Below are 19,710 nucleotides of genomic sequence, written 5' to 3' on the forward strand. Positions count from 1 at the left end.
CGAATTGCTTTGCGACCACTTTTGCGGTCCCACAACAATTCTACATCGCAGTGCAAGTCGCAAATAGGAAGGGAACACCCCTTCCTATACTCGCAAAATGTGAATCAGCATCGCGATGGCCGTTTTGCATGTCGCAAACTGCATTTTTCACAGTTTGCGACGTGCAAACCGGTTCCTACATCTGGCCCTTATTGCTTATTACCGTCTCCCTAAGGGATGGTATGGGACATGTTATTTGGGGATAGTTTTCCCAAAGATTTACCAGATTGATGACTTAAAACAAATACCTAAGGCGTCTGAAATACAACATGCTAGACAAAAACGAGAGACAGCGGCTGCTGTCGTTGGTGACATATTTGGAGCCATAGTTCCTTCAGTAGGGGTATCTTAAACTCCATAAAGATTCGAAAGTTGTCTACTATTGTGGATAACATGCTGACAAATTTTACAGGGGCTATACTCCTGATGGATACTGAACTTGCTGCGGAAAGAGCTATGACTCTTCAAAATTGGCTTGCTTTAGACATTCTTTTAGCAAAGAGCGGCGGAGTCTGCAAGATGCCCAACGAGCCTCATTGTTGCTCATATATACCGGACAATAGTAAAAAGATTACTAACCTAACTAGAGATAGTACAGATTTGAAGGAACTGAAGGAACCTGGAGTGTGGGAGAAAGTGGGAAGAGGAATTGCCAGAGTAGGGAGCTGGTTTAGCAATATTTGGAATGGGGTTCTTGCAAAAATTGTTCTGGCCTGTTTATTAGGTTTATGGGGAGCATGCAAAATTAATGACAAAATTAAAAGAAATTGGACAAAGAGAAATAAGAGAAATGAGGAAAGTGAAAGGGAAAAAATGTTCAATGAAATTTGGGAAAGTTCACACAAGGGACAAGATGTTGAAATGCGCATTATGCGCAAGGTGAAAAATTAAAAGTGAAAGGTCGAAAGGGAAAGGTTTGTGTGATGACGAACGTCGTCAGAGGAGGGACTGAGAGAGCGTAGCTTATATAATCTATATTAACATGAAATGCTTATGAACTAGTGTGTGATAATGCTGCTTAAGTAATTGTATTAATGTATTTTGTTTAAACATGCACCTGAAATGTGACCACGAGGAGTGGCCGCTAATGTATATGGGAACTAATAGAAATGATAAAGTATGATATTAAAGTGTGTTTTTGTACTAATTATTAATGATTGCGTTATTGAATTTGTGCTGAAATCCTCATAGGCCTTAAGTTAGCATGAGCCGAAGCTTAGCTGCTAGGCTCTCATATTAAACATATTTTTCTTATCTTGCAGTGTGCTGACTCGCAAAAGGACATGACCCCTTGTTTTCTTCAAAACTAGAAGCTGAATGTAACCATAGTAGATCCATTCCCATGAAATCCCCATTGCTTGTAGAAATTGCAAATCAAAATGCAACAGTGTAGATTCATGTAATGTACAAGGTCGTTCAAACCGGTGAAGACAATTGAGCTACTGACCGAAAGATGTGCAAAGAATTACAAAAGGATGAAATCATACCTGACGTGCTACCTCTGAAGACGCCAATCATGTGGACCAATGAAGAGCTTGTAAAATAATATGGAGTGAAAGATTAATGACATAATCCATCTTTTTATTGGGTAAAGATAGTGGGGTATAACCAATGTCCAATGAAATTTTAGGGGAATGTACAACGAAAAAGGGATAAAAACCCATGACACGGGGAGCCATTTAGGTGGGTTAGGGAATGCTATTGATTTTATCCAGAAACTTTGTCACTCTGTCTGGTGACTTATTGGGTTGCTTAGAACCATCCTCGTCCTTAGATTGCCCATTTACACTTTGCCTCCTTATGAGGGAAGTGCCCCTTTTGCCCTTGAGTTGAATTCTGACTGATGGCGATTAGACTGATGTCCTGAAGACGAAGACTGAACCTGAGTGCTGACCTAAACCTTGGAGGGTAACTATGACAATACAATTGTGATTTATCTGTTTGCTTTTCCTTTCTAGGTACCAACTGCTTACTTTTGACAAAGACCATAGCTAGATGCTTTCCAAATTGGTGTTCTAAAAATATTTTGCATGAAGCCCAACACGCTAATGCTAATTAGGGGTTAGGTCAGGTAATCACTAAACTGACATAAATAGACAAACAACTGAATCTATGCTTTGTTGAACTGACGCGTTATTGACACTCTGCTAAATTGATCTATGTTTACGCTGTGTTATGCTTTGATGTTTGCGATTCTTGCCTTATTGAAATCTTATCAAAGTTGTCATATCGTGACTATGCTGTTATGTTTCTTGGTTTTGAGATTAACACATCTACTTTTAGAATTGTAACTAATAGGGAATAAAACTCATAAAATTCTATTAAACTGGTGTGGTTTTCCAAGACTGCAAGGTCATGGTAGTGTCTTGAATTGATTAATGACTTTGACTAAAGTAAAATGTATTGTTGCAATAAATATTGATGACATTATTGACGTATTGATTGACATATTGATTAGCTATCTCGTCCTAAGGTGTTTCTCAACTGGGTCAAAAGATTCATTGGCCTAAAACGAGTCCTGATGTGTAATAAATTATCATAAGGGACGCGTTAACACATCTTACCCTTCATTACTTCTACTGCTGAATCTGATGCAGTGTTTATTTTCACATTCGAAAGCTTGAATGCATCCAGATTACTTTTTTGAATGAATACCCCATGTTTTTAGCTGCAAACCACGATGAAGGCAGCCTTCAGTATTCTTCTTCTGATATCTTGCATCTCTTTTAGACCTGTAAGCTTTATCACATTGAGGCCTATTTAAGGTGCCTGGCCACTCAAGGTTTTCAGATGTTGGAGCCCCTAGCACTCTGATTGCGTTCCACCTATAGGATGCTCACAAGGGGCAATACTTCAAGCCATCTCCGATTCAAAGAGCAGATGAGCTTTGGCCCTGCACACTTCCAATCTTAACTAAAGGCTTCTGATATGCACCTGAGTCAAGTTTGACCCACAATTTCGAGATAACTTGGTATAATTTAAGACGTGCATTATGATGACTTAGTCCTAAAATAAAAACAAACAAGGATGGTCGAAGTTCTGTTCAATATCTGTGGAAAACAGAAATTGTGGAATCAGGTGGTACCGCAAGAATAACTGCAGAAAAAATGAATGTGTGGACTATAAACAAGGTTACATTGAAGTCTTTTATTGTAAATATAAGAATATTCCATTCCCCTTTTCCCAGAAGAGCTCATACACCACTCTGCTCTTCTCTAAAAGAAGAGAAGTTGGTGTTTATGGGCTTGGAATTGCATAGACTGTCGAGGGAGCTTTTGATAGTGCTGGAATGTGTATTTGTGCTACACAACTAGTTTGGGGGAAGGAGTGGGAAGGTATGGATGGAGAACAGTTTTGAAGACCATCAGCCATTGCATATTTGAGTGCATGACAATGGAAGTCTGCACATCCACATGCTGTAAACTCTGTTTTTGGGCAAAGAAAACTGTTGCAGACCCATCTTTGCTTTGAAAGAGGACACCACACCCCAGCATTTATCTCTGTTGCAGGCATTGGCTACAATTATAAACCTGGTTCAGTAAATCTCCCTCTCTTCCTTTTTCCCCATTTAGGCTGGAGCGGATGGAGCTGCACAGATGCCACCAATGCCATCTCCTTCCTGCGCCAGGTTTTTGCCACACTCCTGCTGACGCTGAGTAACCTGATGTTTCTTCCGGCCATTTTTCTTGCCATTAGCCGCTACTTCTTCGTAGAGGCCTCAGTCTACACCTTCACCATGTTCTTCTCCACGGTATGTTACCTGCTTTCACACTGTTTAAGGGTCCGGGGGATTTCCAGTGCACATTGTTTTATTATTTGCAGGTAGTAGCACACACCTGTTTTGAGGTGTATCAGAGGCTAAAAATAAATTATTTACTTAACATCTCAATCAATGCACTAAAACCATACAGGTAACATTCTTAAAACCCCCTGCCAAACACACCCCAACCAGAAATAACAAGCATGATTGTGGCACAGGAACAAACTCTATATAAATAAATAACACTGAGAAAGGATGCCGACACAAAACTGCAAACAAACAGTGTAAACTCCACCCAGCAAATCTTCTAAACAACCTAAAAGTGAGATAAGTGCTTCATGTTAAAATTGCTAAATTCATCAGACATACAGGCATGAAAGAAAAACGCATTGTAACAATAACGTTTGGAAGGAAAATGTATTTGGCTTGTCAAAATACTCCATTGAACTCAGAAAATAGAAGTTCTAAAATGAATACAATAAAACTAATTAAAAAAAGTTTTGCAGTGGGACTCTTTTCTGGATTCCCATGCTATGCATTACTCTGGTATCTAATTGTTGTATCTAGAATTGGTTTCTTTAGTCCTTTTTCCCTATTTTTGTGGACCCCATCAACCATTTGGTCCTTTAACCCTCTTTCAGTGATCTCAGAAACTCCTTGACGTAGTCACCATCTACAGTTTCTTTTTCCACCACTGGGTCTGGGAGCACAGCCAGGACTCCAGAGCCGAAGAAGGAATATTTTTAGGAAGGAGTTCCAGGATAATGCGGAAGGTCATGGGTTTTTCAAATGATTTACCAATGTATGTAAAAGGAAGAATGCGAAAGCACATTGAAAACAGACCGGCTATGGTTTCAAGAAGGGCAAAAATGGCCATGTGGGTCTCAGAATAAGCAAAGGGCTTGAAGCATGCCTCATTTAGATTTTGGCCCAACTACCACCACAGATTTGCACAGACCAGGTATGATGTGTGCATCCTTTGCCTCTTGAAAGGATCCCAGGTCGGAGGGGTGTGCTAAGTTCCAACTTACAACCGTCAAAGCAAGAAAGAAGCAGAGGTGGACACATCACACTGTGGCATAGTCCTAGCACAAGCAAGGGTCGCTAAGGGATCTGGGTTTGTCAAGCAATAACATTGAAAGCCACAAAGACGCTGAGCTGGTGCTGAGGGAAGGCTCTATCATGGCTGAGAAGGAAAAATAATGCCAGAAAGGATGCCCATCCCAAGAAATGACAAATAACAAACAAAGTGTGTACCTCGGCTGAATGTAAATCTTCTCGCTTCAAACTGCCAAAATCAACCTCAGTGCAGAAGCTTTTGCCATCTAAGGATGATAAGCAGAAAGTGCCCCATGGATCAAGATCTAAAGACACCATAGGAGGTAGGCCCCTGGAACCTGTGATCCGGAGTCCAGGAGAGAAAATGTGCTTCACAAAAGGGAGTTTTCAACGCTGAAGAGAATGCCTGAGACAGTTGATTCTGATCAAAATGCCATTGATGTCTAAAAGCAGTGGAAGCTGTGAGTCGAGGCCGAAATAGAGGCCCTGATGAAGAGGAAGAGCGAGTTCGACAACTCATTGAAGTCATACAAAAGCCCTTGAAAGCGTTGATGGAAAAGGTCAGTGAGCAGGTCCTCACAGACCTAGAATCTCCTGTCTCACCTGATTCACAAGAAGAACCAGGAGGAGATCTTCGAATATGAAGGAGAGAGGGCCAAGTTGAGCAAGAATCCTTCTAGTGAGGAGACACTGCAGAATACTGGCCAAATCTGTACATCAGCTCTCCTGAAGGGAGGGTCAATTCCTGCCTATCAAGACTTTGGGGGTCATTCCGACCCTGGCGGTCCATGACCGCCAGGGCCGGGGACCGCGGATGCACCGCCAACAGGCTGGCGGTGCTTCCAGGGCAATTCTGACCGCGGCGGTGAAGCCGCGGTCAGAAAAGGGCAACCGGTGGTTTCCCGCCGGTTTACCCCTGGCCCAAGGAATCCGCCATGGCGGCGCTCCTTGCAGCACCGCCATGGGGATTCCGACCCCCTTCCCGCCATCCTGGTCCACCAGGAACAGGATGGCGGGAACGGGTGTTGTGGGGCCCCTGGGGGCCCCTGCAGTGCCCATGCCACTGGCATGGGCACTGCAGGGGCCCCCTAACAGGGCCCCATTAGGATTTTCAGTGTCTGCAAAGCAGACACTGAAAATCGCGACAGGTGGCACCTCACCCGTCGCACACCAGCAACTCCGCCGGCTCCATTCGGAGCCGGCTTCATCGTTGCTGGGGCTTTCCCGCTGGGCGGGCGGCCTTTTGGCAGTCGCCCGCCTGCCCAGCAGGAAAGTCAAAATGACCGCTGCGGTCATTTGACCGCGGTACGGTCTTTTGGCGGCTTCCGCCGCCCGCCGGGGTCGGAATGACCCCCTTTGTCCCCAGATGACATTACACTCTACAATGCTGTGATAAAGAGGGCACCAGACACTTGAGGTCCATCTCAAGTAGGAGCAAATGGTTGTGTTCCCTCCTGAAAATATTCCTACCACAGCAAGAAACAAACTATTTATACCTGTGCTGTCCAGGGTCTTGGACCAGGTACAAGAGGCCATTAGGGAGCCAGCTGCACAAAGGCAGTGATGGCAAGTGTTGAAAAGAAATAGAATCACTGTACCTAGGACTCAACTTACATCAATGGAAGCGTGGTTGCGGACTCTCAGATTGTAACCTCTGCACAAAAGAGACCACACACTGACAATCTCTCCTGAAGTGAGTGTACATGAATGTCTGTAAGATGAAGAGATTGACAGTAGTGTATTGCAAACACCTGTGCTCTGCTGAATGGATGTGCCCGCCAGCAATGAGATAAAATCGAAGATTTCATGGAACGCCAGCTCAAAGAATATAAGAGGTCTAAGACATTAATTCAAGAGGGCCAGAAGATCCGCCAACACCTGCTTAAAGTCTTCAATTGACTCTGAGGACACTCCCAACAGATAACTGTGCAGTCACAACTCTGAGGAGGCACACCTGGCTAGGGGCCTCAGGTTTTAAGCAGGAGGTACAAACCTCTCTGATAAATATGCTTTTCACCAGGTGGAGTCTCTTCTGCAATGCAGTTGATAATTTATTGAAACGCATGAAACAAGGCAATGGCACAGAAACGGAGTTGGGATTTTGCAATTCAGAGTGTCTTTTCTGGGGAGGTGTTACCCAAAGGAAAGAAACACCTACAACATCACATGCCTCCTTCACGCCAATAAGTGACCTGCCAGGTACATCATCAGAGTGACAGTATGTATCCCCTTCATGTCACACATTTTAATGAAGACTCAGAAGTTAAGAAATCACCCAGAGAGGGTATCGATCCTCCCATAAGTGACTTCACAACAGGCCCATCCTACTCAAAACACCTATAGGACAAAGGATAGGATGTTTTGACCATTGGTGGAAGAAAATCTCCTTAATCAAATGGATATTAAACCTAATTCAGCATAGTTTCTGTATAGAACAGGTAAACAAACCTCCAACAATAAAACCAAGTGCAAAGAAGAACATCTACATCTACGACAATAAGTCCAAGGCCTCATATTAAAGAGGGCAGTAGAGCAAGTACCATTGAAGGAAAGTAAGCAAGGGTCTTTTCAATTTATTTCCTCTTACTCAACATGGGCAAGACACTCAGGCGCATATTAGAACTAAGGGCTTTGAAAAGCTTTATAAATGCACTAAAACTCAAGATGAGGACACTGCAGGTGAACTTCCCACTTTTGGAAAAGGGGACTATATGGCAGCTATAGACCCCATCAATACCTACCTGAAAATACAAATACACAGCAGACCCAGGAGGTTCCTGTGGTTTGTCGTGGACAAGGAACATTACAACAATGTTAAGCCTCAACCTTTGAGATAAATCCTTCACCAAGTGTTTTCTCAAAGTGCCTTGCAGAGATTATGGCACACCTGCGAAGAAGGGGACTAGATGCTTACCCATATTTTGATGACTGGCTGGTAAAGGCAAAGTCGTCCAAACTGTGCCAGCGCAAGCTACAAGCTGTGATTAAGACACTGTACAAATCTAAGCTTCTCTTTGAACTTAAAAAGTCTTCCTCAATCCCAGAAGTGAGAAAAGACGCTTCTACTATAGACACTAAACTCAGGAAAAGCCAAGATGTGCCCTGTAACAAAGAAATTCTGGGCACTGGCCGAACAGGGTTGAGACTGTCAGAAGGGTCAACATCTGACAATGAGAACAGTGGGGTAAATGATGAATGTTAGACCTGACAGCCTACACCGCAGGTACCCTAAGCACCATTATATGGATATATCTGTGGGTTTAGGGATATTCTTCCTCAGCTGAATCGGGAATACCTAATTAGGCTGTAGGTCGTTCATGCTTGAACCCTTTTAAAAGGATTTTTCCCCATATGGGTCCCTTCTCTTGTACCCATTATTCAACATGGGTAATGCCATAGACATTTCATAAAATATCAGACACACATTGACACAACATCTAGAAGCCCATGGCTTAACAGATGAGGGCGGGGATGTCATATTTATAGTGGAAGCTCATGATGCTTACCAAACAGAAACATTCTATTCCTGGGTCACCGTTTCAGAGGAAGATGGCAGAACACATACATTTCACACAACTAAAATAGTAAACGTGCCGCAGCAATACCAAGCTTACTGGTATCTAGAGACACCATTTTCGTATCAAGAACATCAAAATTGGTTCAAAGGTGCCTTACCACATGTAATACAACCCGCGCGATTAGATCCCTTAAGTAATGACAGACCAACGTGGCCCATGTTTGCCACATACACACCACATCCTGTAGTATAGGCAATGCAAATAGGTCACGTATGCGCACTTTATAGTGAGCTAGTACAACTTTCCAGACGATTGGTACAATTCACTATGCGAACAGTGAATACAGCCCCTGCACGGGCTGCACCAGCTGGTCACCAGTTGGCCTTGGCTGGGATTAACCCACAAACTGTACATTTTATCAGGGGCAAAGCGCCCACGGAATGTGAGAATATTTCTTTCTGGATAGCACAGAAAACTAATCAGCTGGAAGCAGTGTTTCCCTATACAGGAGCCCAAGGTAAATATAGAATTTTCACAATGAGCTTGCCATTTGGAATGGTTCCCTCAGTGGACGACTGCACCACATGGGGTACAGTCTTCGCTGCCATTTACACTACCACACATGGTACCCCAACATTTGCCAACTTACTGGAAGTGTTATAACAAATTCAAAATGAGCTCGGGCTGCTTCAGCCCTGGATTTGGGGGTGAAACCGATGCGCATCTTTGACACAGTGTCCTCAATAATACTCAGTAACATTAAAGGGGAAGCAGTAGCATTGGCTATACCCCAGCAGTTCCGGGAGATTTCACAGTTGGAACATTAGTGTCAACTACTGAATTTTTTCTCCGAAACCTATACTAGTATGGGACTGGATAGTTTAGGAGTCAAGCCGAAGAAGCCTAAAATTCAGAGTACCACCCCTAAGGTTGGTACTAAACAAGCACCAGAGGGTTCTGAAAAACGGTGGGATAAACAAACACAAAATAAAGACAGAAGAAGTCATAGAGCAGACTCCTTTGATCCAGAGAGCTCCAAAAGGAGTCATAAACTAAGAAATAGACAAACTTTAAAGGCTTCTGATAGAGCTACTGATTCACGTCCTTCTCCTTCCTTTCAGGACAAACCGGATAGACGGAGTGAGATTGGGCCGGTCAGAGCAACGCACTGACTACGTGAAACAAAAGGAAGACTTACAGCAGTCTTCAGATAAGAAAGAAGACAAGTCCCCACAACAAAAGCCACAATTAAAAAATAAAAAGGCAGAAATTTCAATAAAACATGCCAGCAAACTTGCGTACATTGCAGAGGAACAAGACGTGGGTAGTGACCCTGCTGGACAGTGCAGCAGAAGTCATGAAATGTCGCCAGAGTCTGAGGTATCATCTGGATGCAACAGTAGCTAATGACTTTCTTGTAGTCGAGACCGTGGATGGGCATGTTCTCTCACCCGACAGGGTTTATGATTTAAATATACAACTTGCAGGAAACATAGAGGGCACTATTAGTGTAATGTTTTGGAAAGAACCTAATTATGATATCCTATTGGCAGAAAGACTGCCTTCTTTCTCAAATCTTGTTCCGGATGCGGTAAAAGAAGCCTACACTGTTGACTGGGCTTTGGCACAGGCACCTGCGCTATACCGCAATCACCTAGAGTGGAATAAGGATTCCCCCTACCATGTAATACCTGTCAGGTCTACACCCCAGCTTTAACCCTAATGTCCTGTTAAACATGAGGCTAAAGCTCCAGTGAGAGAAATCCTCACTCAGCTCGAGTACCAGGGAGTAATAGAGCCCTGTGTCTCGCAATGAATAACCTGTTCTTCCCAGTTGCAAAACCAGACCATTCACATAGAATAATCTTAGATTACAGACACTTAAACAACAACACATATGCAATACAAAACTCACACAGCATCGTACCAATTAACAACATAATGCATAAAAAATACTAAACAACCTTGTATATTTCCAACATTTTTTTCTGCCAGAACTTAGCGTATGAAAGTCTGGACCTGAATGTATTCTCATTTGGCTCATCTTCCCAGGTTCAATCCGATCGTATTAGGGTTCGCAGCCCTTGGCTACTAATATAGCCTTTGTCTGTATGTTGTTTCTAGGATACGAGCTATTAGTGCAAGAGCCTGGCCCAGCACTTTTTAGAAAAATGCGCTCAACTTCAACCACCAAACACCATCAAGAAACTACAGTCACTACTTGGTTTCTTTAACTTTGGCAGAACTTACATTTCTAGATTATGCACAACACATAAAACCACTCTATGATTTAATTTTCGCAGATTTCTCAAGCAAATACTGGACAGTTGAACACACATGCATCCTTAGAGGATTGCAGCAAGACCTGGTAGAAGCAAAACACTTACACCCACGTGACAACAAAACAAATTTGGGCATCAGAATAATTGCTGGTGCTATTGGGTTTACCTATGTCACCTTTATTGAGGGCTACAAGGTGCCCATAGGATACAAATCACATTTGTACTCAAACGCAGAACCAAGCTTTGCACCCACAGAAAATATTCTGACTGTTGTACAGATGGCTTTCATCAAGGAGAGGCCTTGCCCAAGGGAAACACCGGTGCTGGTCTTAGAGGCTGTTCCTAATGCTAAAGCAATACATCCATGTTGGATTAAACGGGCAACCTCCCTGACTGCCACAGATGTAGATCACATCTTTGACCCAAAACTTCAAACACAAGAATGTCGCCAATACGAACAGGAGTACCCTGCACCTAATAATATCTTGCCACTTCACAGATGCCAATCTGTCATTTACACTGATGGTTCAGCACAACCAGCTGTAGGTACAAAACATCAATACTCAGCCCCTTGTGCAGTTGTGAGCAGAGGGATGAAGGATGGTGTAATCTGCCCCCAACATACCTACATGCAAACCCTGGGGGACTGCACCGCTCAGTTGGCTGAGCTTATAGCTCTTGGCAGTGGAACACACGGATCCAGAACAGTTTACATTGATTGTGTGTAATTCATACTACTGTGTCCAGTACTACAATGATTATCTCTATCATTGGCAGTTGAATGGGTTCAGAGACTAAAAGGGGAACCCCATAAAACACAGAACTCAGTGGGGCAGGGTGGCTGATCTTCAGGATAAGCTACCAGATACTCATATATTACATACATTGGGCCACCAGCGTGTAGGAGTACACGTTATTGGAAACACTTTGACTGATGAAGCGGCCAAATCCGCAGTAGCTATGGCTTCTTTTGCTGCAGTGACTCATTCTCACAAAAGAATGGATAATTAAATTCAGGCTGCCATGACAGCTTTGGCTGAGGGCAAGCCTCTTCCAAAAGCATACCCTACAAAATATTCCTACCATATCAGTGCACAGAATGTTGTCTTTGCAACATTTCCTGGGGGGGGGGGGAGATTGAGTGATCCCCAACCAAGACCACGGATTAGATCTCACCAAAGCAGCACATGAGGGTGTCACATCTGCTCATGCTGGTGTTGCGACCACAATATCACTGTTACAGAAACGCTTCTGGTGGCCGGGTCTATACAAACAGACCAAGCTATATGTAATTTGCTGTGACATTTGCCAGCAAACAAAGGATTCCAATATCAAACACCCACCGTAAACATCCCTCTTAGTGTCCAGTAGCCCACTTCAGTGTGTTTACCTGGACCATTGTGGTCCCTTACAACCTGATGGTGGATACAAATATATCTTAGTCGTGGTTGATTCTTGTTCAAGGTTCCTGTGGGTTTGGCCACAGCTGTAGGCTGACACTTGAACTGTTATAAAAGACTTGCTGTTCTTTACCGGTTCATATGCTGTTGCAGCATTCCACTCGGAGCAGGGCCCTGCTTTTGCCTCTAGGGGTTTCAGGAACACCATGAGCACAATGGGTGTTGAACTCCATTACTCTTCCCCATAGCATCCTGAGGGTAATTCTGCTGTGAGGAGGTGGAATTGTGACCTAAAGCAGTCTTTAACAGCTAGAGTATTAGGTTCAGGCTGAAGTTGGCTTCATCATTTATATGGGGTCCAGAGAGCACTGAATTATCTGCCAAGACGGTCCTTGGGGAACGCACTCCTTACTAGCTCCTCTTTGGTATACCTATGTATGTCCCAGATCTAGATGGCCCTGGTATGGTTGTGGCAGTCACGCCTTTTGATTTAAATGAACATCTCACTGTCTTGCAGGAGCTTCAGCAATTTTGAGATAATTCATCTGCCAGTGCTGCCACCTTAAGGATAAGGGATTTGCCAACAACTTCTGCTGGCTGGATTCCTAAAGTTGGGGATCTGGTTTGTGAGAAGATTGCTGTGAAGAAGGAATTTGTCCCATCTTACAGAGCACTGGTTCCAGTCCTGGGGATCCAAGGCACCAGAATTGTCATTCTTTTACCGCTGCCAAGTTCCAAAGGGAACAGATTTGTTTTCATAGACAACATCTGTAGGAAAGTACCATCTTGCCTGGCATGTTACCCCCATATTTCACTGTATATATGTTGTTTTAGTCTATGTGTCACTGGGACCCTGCCAGACAGGGCACCAGTGCTCATAAGTATGTGCCCTGTATGTTTTCCCTGTGTGATGCCTAACTGTCTCACTAAGGCTCTGCTAACCAGAACCTCAGTGGTTATGCTCTCTCTGCTGTCCACATTTGTCACTAACAGGCTAGTGACTAAAGTTTACCAAATCACATTCAGGGGAAAATCCAGACAATCATGGATTGGGTTCCCCCTACAACTCAGACCCAGGTGAGAGCCTTCTTAGGCCTCACTGGGTATTACAGGAGAGTCATTAAAAACTAAGGCTCCATAGCAGCCCCTCTTAATGATCTCACTAGTAAGAAAATGCCTAAAAAGGTATTATGGACAGCTAGCTGTCAGAAAGCTTTTTAGGAGCTCAAACATGCCATGTGCTCTGCACCTGTCCTAAAAAGCCCATGTTACTCCTAGAAGTTCATTGTTCAAACTGATGCATCTGAATTAGGGGTAGGGGCAGTCTTATCACAACTGAATTCTGAGGGCCAGGATTAACCAGTTGCTTTTATCAGCAGAAGGTTGACCCCTAGAGAAAAGCATTGGTCTGCCGTAGAGATGGAGGCCTTTGCTGTGGTCTGGGCACTGAAAAAGTTGAAGCCATACCTGTTTGGCACTCACTTTATTTTTCAGACAGACCACAAACCTCTACTTTGGCTAAAACAAATGAAAGGTGAAAACTCTAAATTGTTGAGGTGGTCCATATCTCTACAGGGAATGGACTATACAGTGGAACATAGACATAGGAGTACCCACTCCAATGCAGATGGACTCTCCAGATATTTCCACTTAGACAATGAAGACTCATCAGGTCATGGCTAGTCTTATTGTCCTTCGTTTGGGGGGGGGGGGGCTTGTGTAGGAAAGTACCATCTTGCCTGGCATGTTTCCCCATATTTCACTGTATATACGTTGTTTTAGTCTATGTGTCACTGGGACCCTGCCAGGTAGGGCCCCAGTGCTCATAAGTATGTGCCCTGTATGTGTTCCCTGTGTGATACCTAACTGTCTCACTGAAGCTCTGCTAACCAGAACCTCAGTGGTTATGCTCTCTCTGCTGTCCAAATGTGTCACTAACAGGCTAGTGACTACATTTTACCAATTCACATTGGCATACTGGTACACCCATATAATTCCCTTGTATATGGTACTGAGGTACCCAGGATATTGGGGTTCCAGGAGATCCCTATGGGCTGCAGCATTTCTTTTGCCACCCATAGGGAGCTCTGACAATTCTTACACAGGCCTGCCACTGCAGCCTGAATGAAATAATGCCCACATTATCTCACAGCCATTTTTCACTGCACATTAGTAACTTATAAGTCACCTATAAGTCTAACCTTCACTTAGAGAAGGTTGGGTGCAAAGTTAGTTAGTGTGTGGGCACCCTGGCACTAGCCAAGGTGCCCCCACATTGTTCAGGGCAAATTCCCCAGACTTTGTGAGTGCGGGGACACCATTACACGTGTGCACTATACATAGGTCACTACCTGTGTATAGCGTCACAATGGTAACTCCGAAAATGGCCATGTAACATGTCTAAAATCATGGAATTGTCACCCAAATACCATTCTGGTATTGGGGGGACAATTCCATGATCCCCCCAGATCTCTAGCACAGAACCCAGGTACTGCCAAACTGCCTTTCCGGGGTCTCCACTAACGCTGCTGCTGCTGCCAACCCCTCAGACAGGTTTCTGCCCTCCTGGGGTCCAGGCAGCCCTGGCCCAGGAAGGCAGAGCAAAGGATTTCTTCTGAGAGACGCTGTTACACCCTCTCCCTTTGGAAATAGGTGTGAAGGGCTGGGGAGGAGTAGCCTCCCCCAGCCTCTGGAAATGCTTTGATGGGCACAGATGGTGCCTATCTCTGCATAAGCCAGTCTACACCGGTTCAGGGATCCCCCAGCCCTGCTCTGGCGCGAAACTGGACAAAGGAAAGGGGAGTGACCACTCCCCTGACCAGTACCTCCCAGGGGACGTGCCCAGAGCTCCTCCAGTGTGTCCCAGACCTCTGCCATCTTGGAAACAGAGGTGTTGGGGGCACACTGGACTGCTCGGAGTGGCCAGTGCCAGCAGGTGACGTCATAGGCTCCTTCGGATAGGCTCTTACCTCTCTTGGTAGCCAATCCTCCTTCCTTGGTAGCCAAACCTCCTTTTCTGGCTATTTAAGTATCTGCTTTGGGGAATTCTTCAGATAATGAATGCAAGAGCTCACCAGAGTTCCTCTGCATCTCCCTCTTCACCTTCTACCAAGGATCGACCGCTGACTGCTCCAGGATGCCTGCAAAACCGCAACAAAGTAGCAAGACGACTACCAGCAACATTGTAGCACCTAATCCTGCCGGCTTTCTCGACTGTTTCCAGGTGGTGCATGCTCTGGGGGTAGCCTGCCTTCACCCTGCACCAGAAGCTCTGAAGAAATCTCCTGTGGGTCGACGGAATCTTCCCGCTGCTAACGCACGCACCAAAAGACTGCAACACTGGTCCTCTGGGTCCCCTCACATCCTGACGAGCGTGGTCCCTGGAACACAGCAACACTGTCCAAGAGACTCCCACAGTCCAGTGACTCTTCAGTCCAAGTTTGATGGAGGTAAGTCTTTGCCTCCCCACGCTAGACTGCAAAGCTGTGTACCACTTGATTTGCAGCTGCTCCGGCTCCTGTGCACTCTTCCAGGATTTCCTTCGTGCACAGCGAAGCCTGGGTCCCCAGCACTCCGTCCTGCAGTGCACAACCTTCTGAGTTGTCCTCTGGCGTCGTGGGACTCCCTTTTGTGACTTCGCGTGGACTCCGGTTCACTTTTCTTCTAAGTGCCTGTTGGGGTACTTCTGCGGATGCTGCCTGCTTCTGTGAGGGCTCCCTTAGTTGCTGGGCGCCCCCTCTGTCTCCACCTCCAGAAGGCGACATCAGCACTCAAAAACCTCTACTGCGACCCTTGCAGCTAGCAAGGTTTGTTTGCGGTCTTTTTGCGTGGGAACACCTCTGCAAGCTTCATCGCGACGTGGAACATCCGTCTTACAAAGGAGAAGTTCCTAGTCCTCTTCTTTCTTGCAGAACTGCAAGCTTCTTCCAACCGGTGGCAGCTTCCTTGCACCTTCAGCTGGCATTTCCTGGGCTCCTGCCCACTCTCTGTACTGTCGCTACTATTGGACTTGGTCCCTTTGTCTTACAGGTACTCAGGTCCGGAAATCCACTGTTGTTGCATGGTGTTTGTTCTTCCTGCAGAATCCTCCTATCACGACTTCTGTGCTTTCTGGGGGCAGTAGGTGTACTTTACTCCTACTTTTCAGGGTCTTGGGGTGGGGTATTTTTCTAACCCTCACTGTTTTCTTACAGTCCCAGCGACCCTGTACAAGCTCACATAGGTTTGGGGTCCATTCGTGGTTTGCATTCCACTTTTGGAGTATATGGTTTGTGTGCCCCTATCCCTATGTGCTCCTATTGCAACCTATTGTAATTCTACACTGTTTGCATTACTTTTCTTGCTCTTACTTACCTAATTTTGGTTTGTGTACATATAACTTGTGTATATAACGTATCTTCTTACTGAGGGTACTCACTGAGATACTTTTGGCATATTGTCATAAAAATTAAGTACCTTTATTTTTAGTAACTCTGTGTATTGTGTTTTCTTATGATATTGTGCAAATGATATAAGTGGTATAGTAGGAGCTTTGCATGTCTCCTAGTTCAGCCTAAGCTGCTTTGCCATAGCTACCTTCTATCAGCCTAAGCTGCTAGAAACACCTCTTCTACCCTAATAAGGGATAACTGGACCTGGCACAAGGTGTAAGTACCTCTGGTACCCACTACAAGCCAGGCCAGCCTCCTACAACATCAAATTGCATCAGGTGGCTGATCCTGATGTTTAGACCCCAAGGCCACTTTTGTAGTTCCCGGTTCCCTCACACTACCCAACAGGATATACCTTTTCATGGAAGAAACAGCAACACTTCTGAATATGCTAGCATGCACAACAGTGTTACAAGTGCCTCCTTGAGCATGGGGAGGGTGGAGAAGGAGCTTCTGCTGATTCCGGTTACCACTTCACCGACAAGAACTGTCCAAGATGTGGCTGTCTGTTACCCCAGTGCAACACAAACTGACAACATCGTCTACTGTGAACCTCCACGCTAAGTGAATCCACCAGTAATGCACCGCTTGCTTTGTTCGCAGAGACTGTTTCTGGTTATTTCATCAACCTTCATGATGTTTCTTCAACTTCACCTGCAACTGAAACTGTTTCACAGAGACGTAAGCTGTACAAATCTCTTAAAAAGAACTATTTGGTTTATCCATTGCATTATCTGTGGATACTATTGACATTGATTGCCTTTCTGTTATGGATTGGTTTTATGACTCTTTTCTTTCTCTTGATTCATAGTCCTTATCTTCCTGAATGCTCTTCTGTCGAGCCAGTGGATGAAGTTCTAACACCATACCTTTCCTCACATGAGGGCAGAAGAGACTTGTCCCTTGTAAACATTTCAGCAGTACCAATTCCAGATGGGAGTGTTTAGAATAACGTTCCTTTTGATATTTATGGGCCTACTAAGGTGTAGGAGGCTGGACTGGCTTGTAGTGAGTACCAAGGGGTACTTGCACCTTGCACCAGGCCCAGTTATCCCTTATTAGTGTATAGGGTGTCTAGCAGCTTAGGCTGATAGATAATGGTAGCTTAGCAGAGCAGCTTAGGCTGAACTAGGAGACGTGTGAAGCTACTACAGTACCACAAGTGTCACTTGCACAATATCATAAGAAAACACAATACACAGTTATACTAAAAATAAAGGTACTTTATTTTTATGACAATATGCCAAAGTATCTTAGAGTGTACCCTCAGTGAGAGGATAGGAAATATACACAAGATATATATACACAATAGCAAAAATATGCAGTATAGTCTTAGAAAACAGTGCAAACAATGTATAGTTACAATAGGATGCAATGGAGACACATAGGGGCAACACAAACCATATACTCCAGAAGTGGAATGTGAACCACGAATGGACCCCAAACCTATGTGACCTTGTAGAGGGTCGCTGGGACTATTAGAAAATAGTGAGAGTTAGAAAAATAACCCTCCCCAAGACCCTGAAAAGTGAGTGCAAAGTGCACTAAAGTTCCCCTAAGGACAAAGAAGTCGTGTTAGAGGAATAATGCAGGAAAGACACAAACCAACAATGCAACAACTGTGGATTTCCAATCTAGGGTACCTGTGGAACAAGGGGACCAAGTCCAAAAGTCACAAGCAAGTCGGAGATGGGCAGATGCCCAGGAAATGCCAGCTGCTGGTGCAAAGAAGCTTCTACTGGACAGAAGAAGCTGGGGTTTCTGCAGGAACGAAAAGGGCTAGAGACTTCCCCTTTGGTGGACGGATCCCTCTCGCCGTGGAGAGTCGTGCAGAAGTGTTTTCCCGCCGAAAGAACGCCAACAAGCCTTGCTAGCTGCAAATCGTGCGGTTAGCGTTTTTGGACGCTGCTGTGGCCCTGGAGGGACCAGGAGGTCGCAAATTGGACCAGGAGAGAGAGGGGACGTCGAGCAACACAAGGAGCCCTCTCAGCAGCAGGTAGCACCCGGAGAAGTGCCAGAAACAGGCACTACGAGGATGCGTGAAACGGTGCTCACCCGAAGTTACACAAAGGAGTCCCACGTCGCCGGAGACCAACTTAGAACGTCGTGCAATGCAGGTTAGAGTGCCGTGGACCCAGGCTTGGCTGTGCACAAAGGATTTCCGCCGGAAGTGCACAGGGGCCGGAGTAGCTGCAAAAGTCGCGGTTCCCAGCAATGCAGTCTAGCGAGGTGAGGCAAGGACTTACCTCCACCAAACTTGGACTGAAGAGTCACTGGACTGTGGGGGCCACTTGGACAGAGTTGCTGGATTCGAGGGACCTCGCTCGTCGTGCTGAGAGGAGACCCAAGGGACCGGTAATGCAGCTTTTTGGTGCCTGCGGTTGCAGGGGGAAGATTCCGTCGACCCACTGGAGATTTCTTCGCAGCTTCTGGTGCAGAGAGGAGGCAGACTACCCCCACAGCATGCACAAACAGGAAAACAGTCGAGAAGGCGGCAGGATCAGCGTTACAGAGTTGCAGTAGTCGTCTTAGCTACTTTGTTGCAGTTTTGCAGGCTTCCAGCGCGGTCAGCAGTCGATTCCTTATCAGAAGGTGAAGAGAGAGATGCAGAGGAACTCGGCTGAGCTCTTGCATTCGTTATCTAAAGTTTCCCCAGAGACAGAGACCCTAAATAGCCAGAAAAGAGGGTTTGGCTACCTAGGAGAGAGGATAGGCTAGCAACACCTGAAGGAGCCTATCACAAGGAGTCTCTGACGTCACCTGGTGGCACTGGCCACTCAGAGCAGTCCAGTGTGCCAGCAGCACCTCTGTTTCCAAGATGGCAGAGGTCTGGAGCACACTGGAGGAGCTCTGGACACCTCCCAGGGGAGGTGCAGGTCAGGGGAGTGGTCACTCCCCTTTCCTTTGTCCAGTTTCGCGCCAGAGCAGGGCTAAGGGGTCCCCTGAACCGGTGTAGACTGGCTTATGCAGAATTGGGCACCTCTGTGCCCAACAAAGCATTTCCAGAGGCTGGGGGAGGCTACTCCTCCCCTGCCTTCACACCATTTTCCAAAGGGAGAGGGTGTCACACCCTCTCTCAGAGGAAGTTCTTTGTTCTGCCATCCTGAGCCAGGCCTGGCTGGACCCCATGAGGGCAGATGCCTGTCTGAAGGGTTGGCAGCAGCAGCAGCTGCAGTGAAACCCCAGGAAGGGCAGTTTGGCAGTACCAGGGTCTGTGCTACA

General features: G+C 45.5%; 1 protein-coding gene across 4 annotated transcripts in view; it reads left to right on the forward strand.

Moving 5' to 3' along the window:
* The window catches only part of PGAP6 (post-GPI attachment to proteins 6), a 960,879-nt gene that overhangs the window by 671,652 nt on the left and 269,517 nt on the right, over positions 1–19,710 (forward strand). For all 4 annotated transcript variants that reach the window (XM_069210651.1, XM_069210654.1, XM_069210653.1 and 1 more), the window contains exon 10: positions 3,612–3,790. In XM_069210651.1, the coding sequence (XP_069066752.1) occupies positions 3,612–3,790 (179 nt within the window). The remainder of the gene's footprint in view (positions 1–3,611; positions 3,791–19,710) is intronic.

This window comes from Pleurodeles waltl, chromosome 10 (assembly GCF_031143425.1).
Source record: "Pleurodeles waltl isolate 20211129_DDA chromosome 10, aPleWal1.hap1.20221129, whole genome shotgun sequence".
NCBI classification, from domain to species: domain Eukaryota; kingdom Metazoa; phylum Chordata; class Amphibia; order Caudata; family Salamandridae; genus Pleurodeles; species Pleurodeles waltl.